Source organism: Cavia porcellus, unplaced genomic scaffold, assembly GCF_034190915.1.
Source record: "Cavia porcellus strain 051 isolate PalLab524CR breed Dunkin Hartley unplaced genomic scaffold, mCavPor4.1 scaffold_5, whole genome shotgun sequence".
NCBI lineage: Eukaryota > Metazoa > Chordata > Mammalia > Rodentia > Caviidae > Cavia > Cavia porcellus.
In genome coordinates this window covers 26631391-26652413 of record NW_026947488.1, presented here as the reverse complement: position 1 = coordinate 26652413, position 21023 = coordinate 26631391, and the positions used below count along the sequence as shown (strand labels likewise).

At 37.9% G+C, this 21023-nt stretch overlaps 1 protein-coding gene across 2 annotated transcripts in view; it reads right to left on the bottom strand.

Moving 5' to 3' along the window:
- The window catches only part of Pigu (phosphatidylinositol glycan anchor biosynthesis class U), a 91286-nt gene that overhangs the window by 61975 nt on the left and 8288 nt on the right, over positions 1–21023 (bottom strand). For both annotated transcript variants that reach the window (XM_003467725.5, XM_063248491.1), the window contains exons 2-4: positions 13952–14016; positions 5379–5438; positions 4303–4365 (exon numbers count right to left, since the gene is read on the bottom strand). In XM_003467725.5, coding sequence (XP_003467773.1) covers positions 4303–4365; positions 5379–5438; positions 13952–14016 — 188 coding nt within the window. The remainder of the gene's footprint in view (positions 1–4302; positions 4366–5378; positions 5439–13951; positions 14017–21023) is intronic.

Genomic DNA, 21023 nt, shown 5'->3' with positions numbered 1-21023 from the left:
GGAAGGAAAAGATAACCTTCTCAAACACAGTACTTCCAACCAGAAAAGGCTTCTGACAGAGGAGACGCCAGCAGAGTAAGGCAAATGAGCAGCCCCACATCCTGTTCCCTTTTCTTGTCTCCCTCAGTCTCACCGGCATGGTCACCATTATGGCTGGCCTTACAGGCCCAATATCAGCCCTTTTAGCATAGATAAAACCTGTTTTAAAAATCCCCATTGCATCCAACTAGAGACAAGAATGTGGCTACAATTCTGAGTTCCAAACAGGAGGCACCATTCTCAGCAAAGAACAGACTAGACTAACACTACTTTTGTGAGGCAGATGTGAACCATCCTGGTGCTCAACTGGTCTCCATCCATCAGTATTCATACTCTACAGATTGAGGCAAGATCAGAAAGAGGTGAAGCCCCCTTGACACCACAGTTTTCAAGGATGTATGTGGGTGGGACATAGCTTCATTACCAAAAATAAAAAGTCTCATGTGCTGGGCATGGTGCACACCAATAATCCCAGCACTCGCTAAAACAGGAGGATCACCATGAGTTTGAGGCCAGCCTCAACTACATAGCAAATCTTGTTTCCAAAAAATCCAAAAGGCTAGCAAAATTAAAATGCTTCCAAGACTCTATGATATGATCCCTTCTGACAAAGTAGAGATTTTTCGAAAAAGACATATGCTGATATTCTATGTAAATCAACTATAGAAAATAGTAGAACCAAAAGTTGATTTTTGACATAGCATAAATAATACTTTTACTCTGACTAAGAAATCTAATGCTCTAACAGTGATTTCTGAGAATGTAGAAAACAAAAATATTCCAATTTGAGTTGGGTATGTAGCTTAATGGTAGCGTATCTGTCCAGTATGAGTAAGACCCTGGGTTTAATCCCCAGCACTGTAATCAAACAAATAAATAAAATTTTCAATTTTTAATTTAGTCTTGGTAGTAACAGTACATCCTGGTGCATTAAAAAACAGAATACTGATAATAATCCATTTGGTTTTCTTCCTCCTGCTAAAAATCACAAAATGGAGGAAAAAAATGTTTCCACATAAACTCAGAAACAACACATGAATCAAAAATACTGGTACTAAAGACAGTTTTCCTGTTGACACTGAAGTCCAACTTTGTTAGAAAACTAACTGAAACCTACTTTCATTACTTTCCATTAAGCTCTCCACTCCCATTAATAACTTTATAAGGACGAGGGTGTAACTGAGTGGTAGAGCACTTATCTCACATGTGCAAAGCCCTGAGTTTGATCTCTAGGAACGCAAAACAAAACAAAACAAAAATCCCAAAACTAAATGGGATGCAGAAGTATTTTTGTGACATTTGCACAAGATAATAAAAGAAATACACACACACACACACACACATACATGTGAGTAAAAAAAAGAATATACATAATGTTACTATCAATAATTCCCTTTCATTAAAACACTTCAATTTTACATTTTGGTTGAAAAGATGTGACTTATTGTATTTTTAAACAAAAGCTACCAACCCTCCCTTAGCTATACACATAGATAAGACAGATAGATAACATATATTTGTATATATATAAATTTACTTCCCTAGTGTTTTACATTCAAAAATTTCAAACTACAGAAAAGTTGAAATAATAATTCAACAAATCCAAAGGTCTGTTAACATTTTGCCACATCTCTTTTATCTTTATATATACACTATATATACATTTGCATACACAGTTTTTTTTTTTTTTTTTTTTGTCGACCCATTTCAAAATAAACTATTGAGGCCAGGCATGTTGATGCATCACTATAATCCCAGGACTTGGGAGGTTGAAGCAGGAAAATCACCATGAGATTGAGGCCAGCCTGAGCTATGCTGTGAGTTCAAGGCCAGCCTAAACCACATAGACAGACTTTGACTTAAAAAAACAAAACTAATAAACTATAGAAACAAAAACTTTAAACAAAGGAAAAAGATCATAACACTTTATTTCTAGATATTTTAGCTTATATAACTCCAAATAAAGAGTATGGCCTCTGTATACAACCCATATCCTTTCCACCCCACCCTCTACTGGGGACTAAACTCAAAACTTTCACACTGAGCTATGTCCTCGGCCCGTCTTTACAAAGCTTCCTGAGGAGTGCTGGGAGTACTGGTGTGTACTGCTATAACAGGTTTTTATTCTGATGCAATATTGGGGATCAACCACAGGCCTCATGCACCCTAAACAAGCACTCTAGAGAACCATACTTCTAGGTTCATATACAACCTCTCTTGGAGAAGAAAATAGTCAATGCTAATTTATCCCTGTATTCCTCCTCCATATGTTTATGAATGTCCTAGTTACTTCATCAGTAACAAAGGAAATCCTGCAGCAGTATTCATCTCAGTCTCTAAAATTTTTAAGTTATGTTCCATTAGTAAGATGTACATCGGATGATCTTAGTGATACTAAACCTCTAAAATGTAGTTCTTAATATTTTAGGAGAGGAGTCAAGAACTCTGTGAGCACCAATAACAGCTATGGACTTTTAGGGAAAAAGACACATGCACATACACACATGATTTTTCATACCATTTAAAGGATTTGGCAGGGCAGGGGTACCTGGGATCAGACTCATGACCTTGCACTTACCAGTCAAGCATTTGAGCCACTGAGCTAAATCCCTGGCCCATTTCAAGGATTTTATAGAACCACTAAACCAATAAATTAACTCCCAAGAACACTTGTCTAGATATGCTTTGAGGTCTAAAATCATATAAAATTCACCAGCTCTATTTGTCACTGATGACCAGTGCCATAGAAAGACAGATTGCTATTTCTGGTTCTATTACTCAGTAACAGAAATGAAAATGCACCACAAACAGGCAATGCCAAAATGCAGTCTTATCTCACTACCCCAGCCTAAATCCTCTCAGTGGCTGCCAACCAATCAAAAAGGATTTCACTCATTTAAAAAATAATAATAATAATATATATATATAGATACATAGATCTATATAGATATATATTTACATGGGTAATACACATGGTTAAACTGTTAAATCACTCAGAGCTCAGAAAAAAGAGGATAGTTCCACAATACAATTCCTTTTGGCTATTATATATAGACTAATGCCAAGTGAGGTGTTCTGCACCTGTAACCCCAGTACTTGGGAGGGTGAGGCAGGAGGACAGTCTGTGAGTTTGAGCCCAACTTGGGTTACAAAGTGAATTCAAGCCCAACCTGAACTGTACAGTGAAAGTCTGTCTCAAAAAAGACCAAAAAGGGGCTAGGGATTTAGCTCAGTGGCATAAGCACCTGCCTTGCAAGCAGACAGTCGTGAGTTTGATCCCCGGTACCAATAAAAAAAAGAAAAAAGAAAAAAAGACCAAAAAAGCCGGGCATTATAGGCATGATGGCCTATAATCCCAGCACTCAGGAGGCTGAGGCAGAAGGATCATTGCGAGCTTGAGACCAGCCTGGGCTACAAAGTGAACTCAAGGACAGCCTAAACTGCACAGAGAAACCCCTCCTCAAAAAGACAAAAAACAAAAATAAACAAACAAAAAAACCCCACCACACATACGAATTAAAACTAAGGTTTATATCAACACTTTTAATAGGCATTTAATACATGTCAAAATTTCTTATTAAGGTTACTCTTTTGGGCCTGGAGGTGCAGTTCAGTGGTACAGCACTTGCCTAACAGGTGTGAGCTCAGACCTCAGCACCAGCAGCAAAAAAAAAAAATCACCAACACTGGGGAACCAATTTTTTTTTTTTTTTAATTTTTTTTGTCTTTTTTGAGACAGGGTCACAATGCAGTTCAGGCAGGCCTTGAGCTCACTTTGTAGCCCAGGCTGGTCTCAAACTCGCAATGATCCTCCTGCCTCAGCCTCCTGAGTGCTGGGATTACAGGCGTGAGCCACCATGCCCGGCTGGGGAACCAACTTTACATCAGATAAACCTAACACAGTGAATTAAAAGTTCTATTCATTTTCTTTTGAAAGGAAAAACTGGGAAAAGGGATGGAAAATTTTTAAGGGACCTCATTAATATCACTGTTATTCAACTCTGTTCTAGAATGTCTTAATTTGTGCAGCTGCTGGATATTTACAAGCCACATAGATTAAGTTGACCTTTTCGTATGGACTAGTAAAGCTGTCTTGTGGGCTCGGGCTTGTCATTCCAGGCCTGGCTGAATCACCAGGAGCTTCACTCCCACTTCTGAGCATTTTAAAACAGTTGTGTTCTAAAGTACATGACCTTTGATTCTCTGCAGTAACAAAGAGAAGGTTACCAAATTCCATCAGCTCTGTCCCACCCACTAACTTACCACAACTTTATTGAAGTCCTGAATTGCAAAATACAAGGCAACGGCAGTGAGTGCATCAGTTATCTGTCAAAAGAAAGTCAAATAATAAGAAATAGAACTCTGTTAGTGCAGGACTAATGGGATGCTGCCAAACCCTACAGTTCTGCGATGCTAGTGGAGCACCCAGTCCAAACAAACTTCATGTCTCACTCTGACTGCTCAAACAGAAAGGTCATTCCGCAGGTCTTACTGGAAAACCCTCAAGATAAGGATCTATAAAGGCCCACGTCAATCTGGTATCCCACATCTGCTCTAGAACTGCAAGTTACTTAAATTTTCTGTAAAATGGAAATATCCACTGTTTTACAACCCTCCTACACACCCAGTGCTTAGCACACAGTAGGTCCTCAACAGCAGCTATTATAATTATTAAGGATCACCCTTACAGACTGCCTGGGTATTTTCTCACCCAGATTCTTTAACCCTAGACTTTCAGGCTCTCAAAATATAGCCCAGTCATCTCCATTTTCAAGATTCTTGTCTCTGAAAGTCTCATCAGGCCAATGTCCTCTTTACAGACTTTTAGCAAAGCATTCAGGAAACTCAAGATGTCCACACTGACACAATTAAACCAATCACAGAATCTTGCTATAAAATTCAAGACCACATAGCCCAGAAACCAAATTCTAAAGAAGAAAAGGAATTGGGACTGGCTGAAAATCAGAAACTGTTCCTTCTATACTACCACACTTCTATACTACATAGATAGTTGTAGTATAGTTCCACAATTTCAGCCGAGCATGGTAGTGCATGCCTGTAATCCCAGCACTTGGGAGGCTGAGACAAAAGGATCACTGTGAACTGAAGGCCAGCCTGAGCTACATAGGAGTTCAAACTAGCCTGAATTACACAGTGACAGCCTGTCTCAAAAACAAACAAACAAACAAAAAACAACAGGTCATAATTTCAAGCTAAAATACAAATGCTTGCTTTTATTTGCTGAGAGTTCCCAAATTACTAAAATACAGTTTTTCCTTAAAAACAGGCAATAAAATTAATAATAGTTATGTACTGATTTTATCTGAAAGGTCACTTACCATAAATACCAATTCAGCATAATCAATTAGGAAATGGAAGAGGTATATTATTAATGGAGTCTGCAGGGAAAAAAACAAACATGTAAAGAAATTAAGTTAAACTTTACTATAAATTATCAGTTTTCTGAGTTGGGAATGGGGGAAAAATTCATGTTTTCCTTCTTAGAAGACTGTGCTATGCTAATTGGTCAGTGGATGATGAGAAACAATGATTTTATTCTTCTGCCACTCTTTGTTGAATTGAGTAAAGACAACAAAACCTAATGTGTATTAAATATGTTTAGTCTAGAGTGGTGGTATATGGCTATGTTTGTACTACTCAGGAGACTAAGGCAGGAAGATTACTTGAGCCCAAAGTAGATTCTGCCTGAGCCCAGGAGTTCATGGCCAGACTGGACAATATAACATGATCCTGGTTCAAAAAACAAATATGAGTTTAGGAACTGTTAACACAATAAGTTATGATGTTAATTTTGGTTCACAAGGGACTAAAATTGCTGAGCCCCCCCCCCCCAAATGAACTGGGAAATGTTTTTCCTTCTATTCTCTGATAATTTAGTTCTTCCTCAAAGATTTGAGAAAACTCCCTTATTATAAAGGCACCTTCAGGGTTGGGAATGTTGCTCAGTGGTAGAGTGTTTGCATAGGATGCACATGGTCCTGAGTTCAATCCCCAATACCACTAAAATTAATTAATTAATTAAATTAAACAAAGGCATCTTAGCCTGAGTATTTTGTTTGGTACTTAGGACTGAACTCAAGACCTTGAGCTTGCCAGCCAGGTGCTTGTGCCACCAAGCTATATACCAGCCCTGGCCTGAGTGTTTTCTGAGACTTAAATTTCAGATTCAATTTCTTTCACAGACAAAACATTACTCAAATTTCCTGCATTTTTGGTCAGTTTAGTTTTTCTAGGAATTTGTCCAATTCGTGTACATTTTTGTACCATTAACACAAGGTTGTGCATAATGTTTTTTTATTATTTAAGGCAATATAGTTTCTTCTAAGTATGGCTGAGCAGTATCATACAAGTTTTGACATGCTAGGCTTTTTTAATATCATTCATCTGAAGATATATTCTAATTTCCACTGACATTTTTTTCTTAAATAAAGAATACTTTAAAACATACAAGCTGGGCATGATTGTGCATGTTTGTAGTCCCAACATCTAGGCAGCTGAGACAGGAAGATTGCCAGAAATTCAAGGCCAGTCTGGGCTCCACAGTGAGTTCAAGGCCAGCCTGACCTACATAGCAAGACCCTGTCTCAAAAGAAGAAAGTAAAATAGTATGTACAGACTGGGTATATAGTTCAGTGGCAGGCAAGTGCCTAGTCTGTGTGAGGCCCTGTGTTCAATCCCAGCACTGAAACGAACAAAAGAAAAAACTAAAAATAAAAACACCGGGTTTGATTTTCAAATATTTGGAAGTTTTCTTTTTTATGTTTCTATAATTGGTTTCTAATTTAATTCTACTACAATCATAAAAAAACACATATAATTTCAGTCATGTGAAATATGTTGGGACTTGCTTTATGGCCCATGATCTCACCAGTAAATGACCCATATGCACTTGAAAATAATGTGCATACTAACATTTATGGTCTAGCATTCTACAAAATGATGTTTTAGGTTAAGTATGCCAATGATTTCTTCAGATATTGTACATCTTTGTTGATGTTGGTTGGAGAGGGAGGTTGCTCTATTACAGACCAAGAGAGGTACATTTTTTTTTTTTTTTTTTTTTGGTCTTTTTCGTTTTTATCGGTACCAGGGATCGAACTCACGACTGCCTACTTGGAAAGCAGGCGCTTATGCCGCTGAGCTAAATCCCCAGCCCTGAGAGGTACATTTTTAATTTTAAAGGACCTCATGCATGCTAGGCAATGAGGATTTTTAACCTTCCACTATGACTAGAGATTTGTCTAGTTCTTTTACCATTTTTGCTTTACATATTTTGAAATCATGTAGTTAGATGCAGTTCTATGTAGAAACTATATCTTCAGGGTAGAGTGACCTTATTACAAAATAATTCTCTTGTCAGAAACAGTGGCACATGCCTATAATCCCTGCTATTTGAGAGGCTGAGATAGGAAGATCAAAAGTTCCAAGCCAGCCAGGACAACCTTTTTTTAGACTCTACCTCAAAAAACAAGAGGATGTAGTTCAGTGACAGAGTGTTTGCCTAGCATAGATAAGGCTTTATCTGGTATTAGGTATAGTTATATCAGTCTTTTTGGCAATGTTTGCATAACTGCGTGGTATAGCTTTTTTTTTTCTTATATAGCTTTTTTTATTTACTTTCTCCTTATGTACTTATATGTCAAATGTGTTTCTGTTTTGTGGGTTTTTTTTTTTTTTTTCATTTTCTTGCACTGGAGATTGAATTCAGCACACTGTGCATGACTGTAAGCATTTGCTCTATCAGAGCCACACTCCCAAACCTATGTGTTTCTTAAAAGCAACATATAACTTTTTCTTTAGCCTAATCTGAGAGCTGTTGTCTTTTAGTTGGATTTTTATCTATTTACATTAGGTGTATTTACTTGTGTAAAAGTTTACCACTTTCTATTTTTCACTTGTTCTATTTCTATCTTGCTTTATTCTGCATTATAGTGTTTTGTTTTGCTTTGTCTTTTTGAGACAGTGTCTCCCTATGCAGTTCAAGCTGGCTTTGAGTTCACTTTGTAGCCCAGGCTAGTCTCAAACTTGTAACAATCCTCCTACCTTTGCTTCTCAAGTGCTAGGATTACAGGCATGTAGTAAATTTTGAAAAAATGTTCAGTCTCTAATACACTGAAATATTAATTTGGTCTCATTCTGTCCCTTCCCCCATTGTAGGAACTCCACTGGTACACAGAGTAGACCTCTTCACTATAGCTCATAGTCTTTTTCTTTGTTTTCTGTTTTTTTAGGAGTAGGAATGGAATCCAGGGCCACTCTACCACTGAACTACATACATGACAGTCCTTTCTGTTTGAGACAGGATCTCATTAAGTTATCCAGGCTAGCCTTAAACTTGTCATTCTCCAGCCTCAGCCTTTCAGACGGCTGGGATAACAGGCATGCATTCATCCAGCTTACATCTTTTTCCTTCCAGACTTCAGAGTCTAGGAATTTTCTTTTCCTTTCCTTTCCCCTTTCCCTTTTCTTTTTCTTCCTTCCCTTTCTTTTTTCATACCAGGGATCAAACTCAAAACTGCACACTTGCAAAGCAGGTGCTTATGCCACTGAGCTAAGTCCCCAGCCCCTTTCTACAGACCTTATCTTTCAGATGTAATCTTCTCTTTCGTTTTGTAAAATTGGTTAAACTTGTTTATTGCTTTCTTTAAAATGGCACTATAGATTGAATCCAGGGCCTCACATTTTAAGGTAAATGTTCTGCTATTGAACTACATACCAAGTCTTTTTTTATTTTCATTTTTTGGCTTTTTGAGACAGGGTGTCTCACTACATAGTTCAGGCTGGTCTTGAACTCACTATGTACCCCACGCTGGCCTCAAACCTGAGGCAATCCTCTTGTCTCAGCCTCCTGAGTTCTGGGATCACAGGATTATAGGTATATCCCACCACACTTGGTTTCTTTTCTTTTTTTTTTTTTTTTTTTTTTTTTTTTTTTTTGTACCGGGTATAGAACTCATGACCTCATGTTTGCCATCAGGCACTAATGTCACTGAGCTAAACTCCTGGCCCTCTTTTTAATGTTTTGAGACAAGGTCTTGCTCAATTGCCCAAACTACCCTCGAATTTGTGATCCTCCAAAGCTTGTGTAAATGAGTAAGGGAAAAAGGACTGAAGGTAGGGAAGGAAAATGAGGGGAAAAAAGAAAAATTAAGATATACTATGTACAAGTAAAAATTCCCTATGATGAATGTGATTAATGTACTAATAAAAACATAGTTAATAAAAAACAATCTGTGATCCATCTATTTCAAACTCCCAAGCAGCTGGAATTACAAGCATATGCTTTCACAACCAGCATCAACTGCATTCTTACTTATTAATATGTTTTGCAGTTCTAGAATTTAGAACTAATTCATTTTTATATATACTAGTTCTCCAGTTAAATTCTATATCCTATCTTCTATTTTAAATATATTAATCATTGATCACAGTAATTTTGATTAACTGAATGATTGAAAAAGGTCTCACTATCTCACTATCTATTTCGGGTGGCCTTGAACTCACTTTCTAGCCCAGGCTGGACTTGAACTTGCATTGATCCTCTTGCCTCAGCCTCTCAGAGCGAGGATTAAAGGAATACGCCACCTTCATGGTAATTTTAATGTCCAAACTTGATGATAACTTTAGTATCTGAATCACCTATGAAATTGCTTTATTGCCTTTTCTTCTTTTATTATGCTTCAATTTTTAATTGAATGGCAGACCTTGCATATGAAAAATTATAGAGATTCTGGATGAGGCTATTTTCTTCTGGAAAAAAACTTTAAAGCTTTTAGCAAGTAATTAGAATTGTGCTACATTAACTAGGAATGGAGCTAGTTAGAAGCAGTATTTGGTCTTTATAGGACTAGTCTAAATCTGATCTACTGTCACTCTTAGGCTGCAGTCCTTCAGAGACCCCAATTCAAAGTGAGGTCCTTACCAGAGCCTTGCCATCTTGATTGCAACTACACTTAAATTTTATTTCTTTAGCACACTGAGACTACCAACACCTTTGTTTAGCTCCTTGGCCTAACACTAGACACTTCCTGTTCTAGTCTCTGCTTCTCAGCCTGTGCCACTTACAAATTGGTAAATGCTCTAAGAAGAAAGCAGCTCAGATTATTGGTCTCACTTTTTATACTTCATGCTCAAGTCCTGGTAATCTTGGCACTTTCCAATGCCTTCAACAAGACACGTTTCACACTGATCCTGCTTGCCTAGCTGTTCTTGGCAGATGTGTTGGCCTGCTACTACAAACCAGCCCATCAATCCACCAAACCAGAAAGCAAGGGCAGAACTTGGATTCAGTAAGCCCATGCCAGTGACTCAGGAGCACTTTTCTCCAAGCCCTAACTACATTAAAAAAAAAAAAAAAAAAAAAAAACCTGTGTCCTGTAACACTGTTAAAGTCACCGAAAGACTTTCTTTCTTTCTTTTTTGGTCTTTTTTGTCTTTTTGAGACATGGTTTTACTATGTAGTCCAAACTGGCATTGAATTTGTAGTGATCCTCTTGTCTCTCTCAAGTCTACCAAGAGCTGGGATTACAGGCATGTGCCACCATGCCTAGTCTGACAGGTTCTTTAGTGAGAACAAATTAGCACTGTAGAAAGAACAAAGCTTGGAACCAGACTAGTGTTTAAACCCAGGTTCCTACTTTAGGCAAGTTGTTTTCCCCTCTGAGTCTTGGTTTCCTCTGTTTCAAAACAGGAATAGTAACTTATTTCACAGGGTTCTCAAGAGAACTGAATGAGGTAGTATGTACAAAGTACTTATACTGCCTAGCACACAATAAATTTCATATGTTAGCTACTCAAGATGAACCTTTTATCTTTTTGAAAACAGGTATCAATTCTGCTTTGAAAATTCTACAAACAAGGCTGGGTGTGGTGGTACATGCCTGTAATCCTAGCAGTCTTAAAGCTGAGGCTGGAGGATTGCTGTGAATTCGAGGCCAGCCTGGGCTACATAATGAGTTCAAGACCAGCCTGAGCTGCATAATGAAAACTTTTCTCAAAAAGACAAAAAAAAAAAAAAAAAAAAAAAAAAAAATTCTAAAAACATTACAGTTATCTACACATGGATTCTGTTTTTCATTTATCCTTCTTAGTAAGGAGTAGTTAACATATTTATAGTATCAATAGCCTTCTTTCAAAATGTTTTGATGCTTCAGATAATTTAGAATGGCCCTAAATATCAGAGGTACTGTAACAAATAGTTCTCAAAAACCTATCAGCAGGGCCAGGGATTTAGCTCAGTGGCACAAGTGCCTGCTTGGCAAACGTGAGGTTGCGAGTTCAATTCCTGGTACCAGAAGGGGAAAAAAAGCCTACCAGCAAATAAATTGGCTTCTATATTCAACTAATACGTACATAGCAAGCAGTTCAATTGCATGGCATACTATTATAGAAAAGTATATGTTGAATGCAACGTATGTTTAGGCTATACCTCCATTTGTGCGACCATTTCCAGTTGGGGTAAGACATGAGTCACAACTTTTATTAACCTTACTTGGCTAAACACGGAAACAGAAACATCTGTTAGAGGCAGACAAAATCTAATCTGTGGTTACTAAATCCCTTTTTCCTCTCCCATGTAGATTTTTCCTCTCCACTGGTAGTGCATGTATAGTCCCAGACTTGGGAAGCTGAGGCAGAAACAACAATGAGAGTTCAAAGCTGGCCTATGAGCAAAACTGGTGGCTCATGCCCATAATGTCAGCACATAGGAAGCTGAGGAAGGACGAGTGCTGTGAGTTCAAAGGCCAGCCTGGGCTAAATAGAAAGACCTTGTGCCAAAAACAAAGCCCAGCCAGGCTACATAGTGAGTTGCAAGTCAGGCTGAACTACATTTTGAGATCCTGTCTCAAACAAAGAAATCTTCATTGTTATTACCCCAGTACCAAGTACCAAGCAACTATCATCCTGCTTAAACATTTACAATAGCACCCTAGCCATTTTCCGTGCTTCAGCTTTATCCTGTAGTCGATTTCCGTCACAATACCCACAGCAACATTAAACATGAATTACAAATATAATCATTTAGCTCCTAATTTAAAAGGTTCCAGTTATTTTCCACATCACACTACAAATAAAATCCAAACTCTTACTATCCATGTTTACAAAACACCCTGTATAACCTGGCTCCTGAATTCAGTTAGATTGTACTCAAATTTTACTTCCTCAGAGCACCTTCCCTGAATGCACTAGCCACAGGCATGCTCATCACTCTATCTTTTTAACCAAGTTTATTTTTCTAAATGTACTTGCTATTAATTGAAATCATTTTTCTTTTTTTGGTACCGGGGATTGAACTCACGACCTCGTGCTTGAAGGCAGGCACTTATACCACTGAGCTAAATCCTCAGCCCTGAAATCACATTTTTTAACTTTAGTTTTATAGAAGAGTAACCAGCATGAGAAAGCTGCACATAGGAAAGTATGTAAGTTCACAAGTTTCAACCTATACATCCACTAAGGAAACTTTCACAATCAAGAATGAACATAACTACCACTCCCAAATTTTAGTTTTACTGTTAATCCCAAAGAATTACCTTTATTTCAGTAATGTTCACCTTATTTCCTGTTTATCTCTTTTTCTGCTCAGATCTTTATTATTTCATTTATTTTGCTCATTTTGAGTTTATCTTTTCCTGGTTTCTTAATACAGAAAAACTGCAATAATTGATTTGAGACCTCTTATTTTCTAACATAGGTATTTAATACTATCAATTTCTCCCTAAATGCTGCTTGGTAACATTCCACATATTTTAATAGGTTATGTTTTCATTTTCATTACTTTGTTTTTTGTACCGGAGATCGAACTCATGACCTCATGCTTGCCAGGCAGGAACTTATACCACTGAGCTAAATCCCCAGCATCATTTTCATTACTTTAAAAATGTTAACTTCCGGGCTGGGAATTTAGCTCAGCGGCATAAGCGCCTGCCTTGCAAACACACAGTCAAGAGTTCGATCCCTGGTACCGAGAAAAAAAGAAAAAGAAAAAAAATGCTAATTTCCTTTCTGATTTGTTGTTTGATACAGGAGTTACTTAGGAATATGTTAGTTTCCTAATATTTGGGAATTTTCCATATATCTTTCTGTTATTTTTTATTTAATTCCATTGTTGACAGCAAATTCACTTTATATCACTTGAATCTTTTTTTTTTTTTTAATTTTTCATTTTTATCGGTACCAGGGATCAAACTCATGACTGCCTGCTTGCAAGGCAGGCGCTTATGCCGCTGAGCTAAATCCCCAGCCCCTCACTTGAATCTTTTTAAGGGTATACAGCCTTGTTTTATGGGCCAGAATAGGATCTATCTTGCAAATGTTCCACATATACTTGAAAATATGTATTTTTCTATTATTGAAGAAATATTCTTCAATTAAATTGGTTGGTAGCATTGTTCAAGTCTCCCATATCTTCACTGATTTTCTAACTGCTTGTTCTATCAGCCATTGAAAGAAATAGTGAAATCTCTGACTGTAGTTGTGGATTTGTCTATTTCTCATTATAATCTAATTTTATGGTTTAAACAAGCTTTGGGAGGCTAAGAAACCAATGCTGCTATATGGTTTTCATAAGAAAGCAAGTTTCAATTAAGCAATTACAAGCCACTTAGCAGACAACCTATTCATAGACTGGGAACTGTTACAACTTATTTGCCATTAAAAATAGTCACTTCTACAGAAGCCTCATCTGTTTCCCCAAACTACAATCTTACCCTGGATCATTTCCACTGTAATTGTGAAACGTCTTTCTTCAGAGGACATCTAAAAAGGGCTGTTTCTAAATATGTTTTTCAAAACTAGATGGTTTTAAATGTTTTCACAAAAACTGAGGTTAGGCTTTGTTATCTGTGACTGTTAACTACTCTTAGTACCCAGAAAAGAAAACAACACTTACTTCATGAAATACTGCTCCAGAATACGGAGATACTCCCAAGTCCAACAGTGAAAGGCCTTCAACCACTGAAAAGTAAGACATCTAAATCAGACCTCAGAGTAATCAACAGATAGTTAAAAACTAAAATGTTACAACCAGGTATGGTGGCGGGCACATGCCTGTAATCCCAGCACTTTGGAGGCTGAGGCAGGAAGACTGCCACAAATTCAAGGCCATCCTTAACTACATAGCAACAAAACAACAACTAAAATGTTATATACAAAACAACAACTGTCTCAAAACAACAACTAAAATGTTATATACTCCCAGGTCCAAGAAAGGCCTCAGAGTTTAATCTCTTTTGCCTCATCCTCAGCAAGAAGCTTTAAGTCTGGATTTGAACATTACCAAGAATAAGGAACTCCTTCACACATAGCACCCTTCCCATTGTGGGGCAGTACTCATTGTAAGAAAGCTGTATGTTAAACTATTCTTTCTACCCCCTTAGAACTTCTACCCACCCAAAAGTGTTTCATTTATATATATTCTGTCTCATTCAAGAAACTGGTGATAAATGCACATAGAACAAGGAAATAAACAGTCATTCTCATATATTGTTTGGTATATATTACACTCATATTAACTCTTCTACACAGCAATATGTATTTTTAGTTGTAAGCCTTTTGATCCTAAAATGATGGCTTTTCTTTTCCTTTCGGTTGTTTCTGTTTTTGAGACAGAGTCTTGCCATGTAGTCAAGGCTGCTCTTGAACTCACTACGTAGCCCAGACTGGCTTCAAATTTGCAGCAATTCTCCTGCCTCACTCTTCCAAGCGCTGGAATTACTGGTATATGCCACACCTGATATCTAAAATGGTAGTGTGGATTTTGTTTTTTAGTTTTTTGAGAGAGTGTCTTGCCATGTCGTTCAGATAGACCTTAAACTCACATGTAGCAGGCTGGCCTTGAATTTAAGTGGATCCTATTGCCTCAGATTATAGGTGTGAGCTCACCACACCCAGATATAATGGACCATTTTATGATTAAAATGTATACCATGTTATAAATAACAAAATAAGTAGAAAAGCTTTTCCTTATAGAGCATTCCAAGTATCAAATGTAAAGGGAAAGATGGAACAGAGTATCTCCATTTAATAAACTTGCAATAATAACTGAAAGGCAATTATCATCAAGGGATACTAAAATTAGTGGGCAAAATATATGAAGAATACAAAAATATACGAAGAAAAATGGGGAAGATGGTAATTTTACAGGGTGTAGCTCAGGGGCAGAACTCTTAGTATGCCTACGACTGAACCAAATACTGGTTCAATCCCCAGTGGTACCAAAAATAGTAACAATTTTACATAAATAAACCTAACATGCCTTAATCATGTGACCCAAGGTAACATCATGAGTAATATGTTAACCATGACAATATCAAGTATTTCCTGATACAAGTCACTGAGATGGAGACAAATACATTATTGTGATCCTTTTTTTCTCATCAAAAACAAATTTAATAAAAATATATCAGTATATCAAAAGCAGTTATGTAAATTCTTTAAAAATAAGTAAGACATAACTACACAGTTGTTTCAGATACATATGTGTGTAATGTATGCATAAGAGTATGGACCACAGTAACATCACGATCACTGTTTCCAGAGAGAGGAAGAAACAACACAATGAGAAAGCAAGGAGGAAACTTCAACTCTAAACATCATTAAAAAACATCTGAAACACATTTGAAAAAAATTAACATATTTTTAAACTCTGAAAATATGCACTTTTTATGATTACTGTTACATTGCTTCCTGATACCCTTTCTCTACAGTCCTTTCCTCCTATATGATTCTACTTCCCTGAGAGGTATCCAGAGCCACCTTCTTTGCCATATTAAAAAAGTGTCCCTGATATGTGCCATTGGCATTAGTGTTGATCAAAGCAGTTTATTACTGTTAGAGATATCTGATTATATAACTGTTGAATCTATATCTATATGTACTTTCAAAACATTACAAATATCAGAGAACAGATGGATGTATCCTTGTAATTGTAGTGTCACTTTCCTGGGAAAGTGGTTTTCCCCAGGTTCTTAAAATGACATCTGCTGTGTAACCTTTTCTGAGCCTATCTGTGATTCAAGCCAAGCTCAATATAAAGCAATTAACCTGAGAGCTGTTTTACAATTAAATTAATGCAAAAAACTTTCACAGAATGATTCAGATATTCATAGGACTGCATATAAGTGCAAGAAGGCATAGATCAATTCCCTGGCTGGATAGGGAGACCAAACACAAGACAAATTGCAGCTTTACTTATGGAATTATTATGATCCTTGTACCATAAATGTGGTATCCCTGCCAAAAAAAAAAAAGCATAAACTCAATCTAATCATCAGAAAACATCAGGCAAACCCAAACTGAGAATCAAAATAACCAGCCAGTACTCTTAAAAATGTTAAGTCTGATGCACATGATCATGTGGATCAGAAGCTTTTGGGAATGACTTGTGAGAAGGATTTGGAAAGGTTCAAAAGTGCCAGGTGAAAAAGTAGTGCTGGAACACCTTAGGCTGTTCTATAAGGAAGATTCTATTCAGAGCTCAGAACACTAGAAAGCTGGTAAAGAACAGACTCAGGAGGCTTCTGCTGGGAAGAAAGACTTCATTGACTATTGTAGTCCAGACAGTGTGTGTTGTGGCTTGGTAGAGAGCTTGTCTGCATTTTGCTTGTCCAGGGACTTTCCCTGAGACTAAGTTTAAGGGTGGCAGACTAATTTTGCGGAAAAAATTTCAAGGCAATCTAATATTAAGACTGTGGCATGGTGGCTGGGGATTTAGCTCAGCGGCATAAGTGCCTGCCTTGTAAAGCAGGCAGTCGTGAGTTCGATCCCCAGTACCGATAAAAAGAAAAAAGACAAAAAAAAAAAAAAAAAAGACTGGCATGGTGCAGCTGGGGGCTTTCAGCTAGATTTATGTTGAGAATCAAGAGCAAAGAAAAAAAAAGGGCTAGGGATTTAGCTCAGCGGCATAAGTACCTGCCTTGCAAGCAGGCAGTCGTGAGTTCAATCCCTGGTACCGATTTAAAAAAAAAAAAAAGAGAGAGCGCAAAGAGGCCTGCAGAATGATTTAAAACATTGTGAATTTGGCCAGAAAGGAAGTGCCAATTAAGCTGTGGACTCAAGGTAGGGCAAGAGATCTTGACTGCTGAGAAGCAACAGAATAGAAGATTGCCTGAGGGAGTCACAAAAAGGCAGAATTCCACTCTCCGCAGTTTCAAAATCACAAAAGTGAGACTGTGCTTTGAAAAGACAGCTGCAGAGTACCATGTTCCAGGATGGTAGCAGCATAAAGAACTTTTTCCTCAGAACTGGAGTCAAAGTTCCCAGCTATCCAGACACTGGACCCTTTAGCCAAAAGTGGGAAGCCTGGCTACTGCTCCAGCTGGCAGCAGACCTTGGCATCATTCACATGCTGGTTGCAGGTGTATGCAGAATGGAAGAGTTGTGGGATCAAGAAGGCTCCCATGCAGATTTCAGAAGAAGCCCCTAAGAGGGCAGTGTATGAAGCTGTGAGTGTGAAGCAGAAGCTAAATGTGAACCAGAAGTTTGGAGAGGCCATGAACCTGGATCACCTAAGGAAAACTGGGAGGAAAGAGCAAAATGGACTCAAGAGAGAAGCCATGGGAGCTACAACCACCAAAAATGCTATTGGGTGGAGCCACCCAAGCCTTTTGGAGTTCACGTCTTGCAACAAGTTTTCTTGGATGTTGTGCATGGAGCACAGGACTTAAATGTTTGCCCTATTAGGTTTTGGACTTGCTTTTAGTTTGTAACTTTTGGAATGGAAATTTTTATCTTATGCCACTGAATGCTGGAAATGTTTAACTTTCTTTTCATGTGTACAGGAGCTCACAGCTAAGAGTTTGCCTTAAATCTCAGAGGAGACTTTGGAATTGGATTTGGACTTTTTAGCAATGCTGAAATTATTAGGACTTTGAGGACTCTTGGAAACGGACTAATGGCCTTTTGCATAAAGATGTCCATGAGCCTTTGAGGGACCAAGAGTAGAATGTTATAGTTTGTGTTTAAATGTCCCCCCAAAAGGGGCTGGGGATTTAGCTTAGCGGCATACGCGCCTACCTTGTAAGCAGGCAGTCGTGAGTTCAATTCCCGGTACTGATAAAAAGGAAAAAGACCAAAAAAAAAAAAATGTCCCCCCAAAGCCTCAGACAATCAGTTTTTTTTTTTCAGAGGTGGCTAAAGCTAGTGTGTGATTGTGTTTTAATGCAATGTTGGGATTAAGGGTGGGTGACTGCTGGATCAGTTTACTGACTAGATTGACATGACCCTAATCCCAAAAGAATGGATACTATGTAAGGGACAGAAAAAGGCTTGTATGTCTGTCTCTGTCTCTCATTGTTTTTGCTGTCTTCTGCCACCATGAACTGCTGCCCCTCTGCCATGTGCCATCTGCCTTGGAGCCAGCTAATTATGAACTGAAACTTCTACAAACTGTAAGCTAAATAAACCTTTCCTCCTTAAAAAAAAAAAAAAAAGTAGGGGTAGGGTTGGGGACATTGCTCAGTGTGAAGACCCTAGGTTCAAAGTCCAGTAATGTAAAGGGTGGGGTAGGGGGAGCTTAAGATATAAAAACATACTAGAGATCTATATTTATTAAAGAAAAGTTGTCTGTGAAATATTTCAGCATGTGCATGCATGTGTGTGTGCATTAGTGGTAACTGTGTGTCAGTAAAGCTTTCATCTTGAGCATCCCTAATTGCCCTTTTTTAAAAAAAAATAATTTAAAAAAAAAATTTGAGACAGTCTCACTAAATTGCTAAATTACCCAGACTGGATCAAACTTGCTATTATCTTGTTTCAGCCTCCCACAGTGCTGGGATTACAGGTGTGCACCACCATGCCCAACATGAAAAATTCTTAAATGAAAAATAGATCATAACATAGCATATAAAACATGTAAGATTTGTTATAATTTTATTTTTAAAAATTTGTATAAGTACTTATTTAAAAAATATTAAATATGTATTCAATGGGGAATATATGGAAATGTTTCTGTTAAAATGATAACAGGAAAAAATTTTTTAACAATAGTCAGGTTAACAATACCCTAGGTAAGATTACAGATGTTTTTTACTTTTCTTAATTTTCTAAATCTTTAGCAATGAGCATGAATTATTTTATAATTTTTTTAAAAAACAAAAATATTTTCAAAAGTAGGTGACAAAGGGTAAGAAAAAAACCTAAAATGGAGCTATAAAACCTTTAAAATGTATACACTTATAAATGTGTAAGATAGCTCAGAAGGACACATAAATGAATAACAATGGTTGCCTCCAGTGAATGAAACTGAGTGGTGATAAAAAAAAAAATGGCAGAGCCACGTGCAGGATCAGGCAATAGTCATCCCTGTACTCAGGAAGCTGAGGCCAAAGGAAACCTGAGCCCAGGAGACAAGACCAGCCTGCACAGGTGGGAACAGAGGGCATGGCAGTAATCCCAGTATTTGAGAGGCTGTGGCAGGAGTGTGAGTTCAATACCAGCCTGGGAAACACAGTGTAAATTCTTCCTCAGACAAACAAGCAAACACAGAAACTGGAAGGAAAGAAGATAGGAAGGGAAGGAGGGGGGAAAGCAAGCAAGCCAGCCAGGTGCGGTGGCATAACCCTGTTACCTCAGTACTCAGGAGGCAGAACCAGGAAGACTGCCTCAAGTTTAAGGCCAGGCCAGGCTGAACTATATAGCAAGACTTTGTCTCCAAATAAAGAGCAAAACATAGCAAGATACTCATCTCAAAAAAGCAAAAGAAAGGGATAGAAAGGTATCTTCTAATCATATAGCCTTTTGCAAGAAGGACTTTTAAATCCCAAGGTTGAATTATCTGTTCAAAAATAAATGGAAAAAAAATCAAAGTTATAAAGTTGGTTCCAAAAAAGTCTGTATTATTTCCAATGAGTGGACCAGAAGTATGACCTTAAATTTATAGGCCAACCTTAAAGAAGGCAATTGAATTAGTTACACAGTTCATTGTAGCCATAAAGTAAAAACAAAGCCTGCTACTCAAGACAATTGTAACTAGTCCTTTATTCCAGGACTAGAAAAAGTCCCTTATGGAGCGGCAATAAAAAGCGTGCTGTGTAACCTATTAAACCCTTCACAGCTTTACTGAGGACCCAAGAGATGATTCATCTGGCCACTCCATAAGGCAGCCCTCAATCTAAATTAATGGTGTCTTTTTTCCTCCCTCTGCCCTTTTGAGACAGGGTTTCACTATGAAGTTCAGGCTGGCTTTGAACTCACTGTGTGGCCCTGGCTGGCCGTGAACTGCAGCAATCTTCCTTCCTCAGCCTCTCAAGTGCCTCAAGTGCTAAAATCACAGGTGTGCACAACCATGCCTGGCCATCAGTGGCATCTTACCAGAGCAGTAAAGGCAGATTTTTAGACAACCAGTGTGAGGCTGTCTGAAAACATCACTAATTCTGGTTTAATCCAAAAGGAAGATTTCCAACTGTCCATTACAGGACAGACTGTAGGACGCTTAAGCAATCACCTACATGTAATTTGACTCAGAGATGCTTTTATACATCAGTAAATTGTTAACCTATTCTCTGCTGAGTGTCTAGAATGTGGCTCTGGGGGCTGGGGATTTAGCTCAGCGGCATAAACACCTGCCTTGCAAGCAGGCAGTCGTGAGTTCGATCCCTGGTACCGGTAAAAACGAAAAAGACCAAAAAAAAAAGAATGTGGCTCTGATAGCTTTGCTTTGTTTTGGTTTTGGATTTTGTTTTTGTTTTGTTTTGTTTTTTTCTTGTGTTTTTGAGACAGGGTCTCTCTATGCAGTTCAGACTGGCCTTGAGCTCACTTTGTGGCCTAGGCTGGTCTTGAACTTGCAATGATCCTCCTGCCTCAGCCTCCCACGTGCTGTTGGTTTTGGTTTTTGAGACAGTTTTGCTATGTAGTTCAGGCAGACTTTGAACTCATTATGTAGTCCACACTGGCCAGTGAGTCTTCTGCCTCAGCCTCCCAAGTATTTGGATTATATCTGTATGCAGTTCTTCTTTCTTGATTAA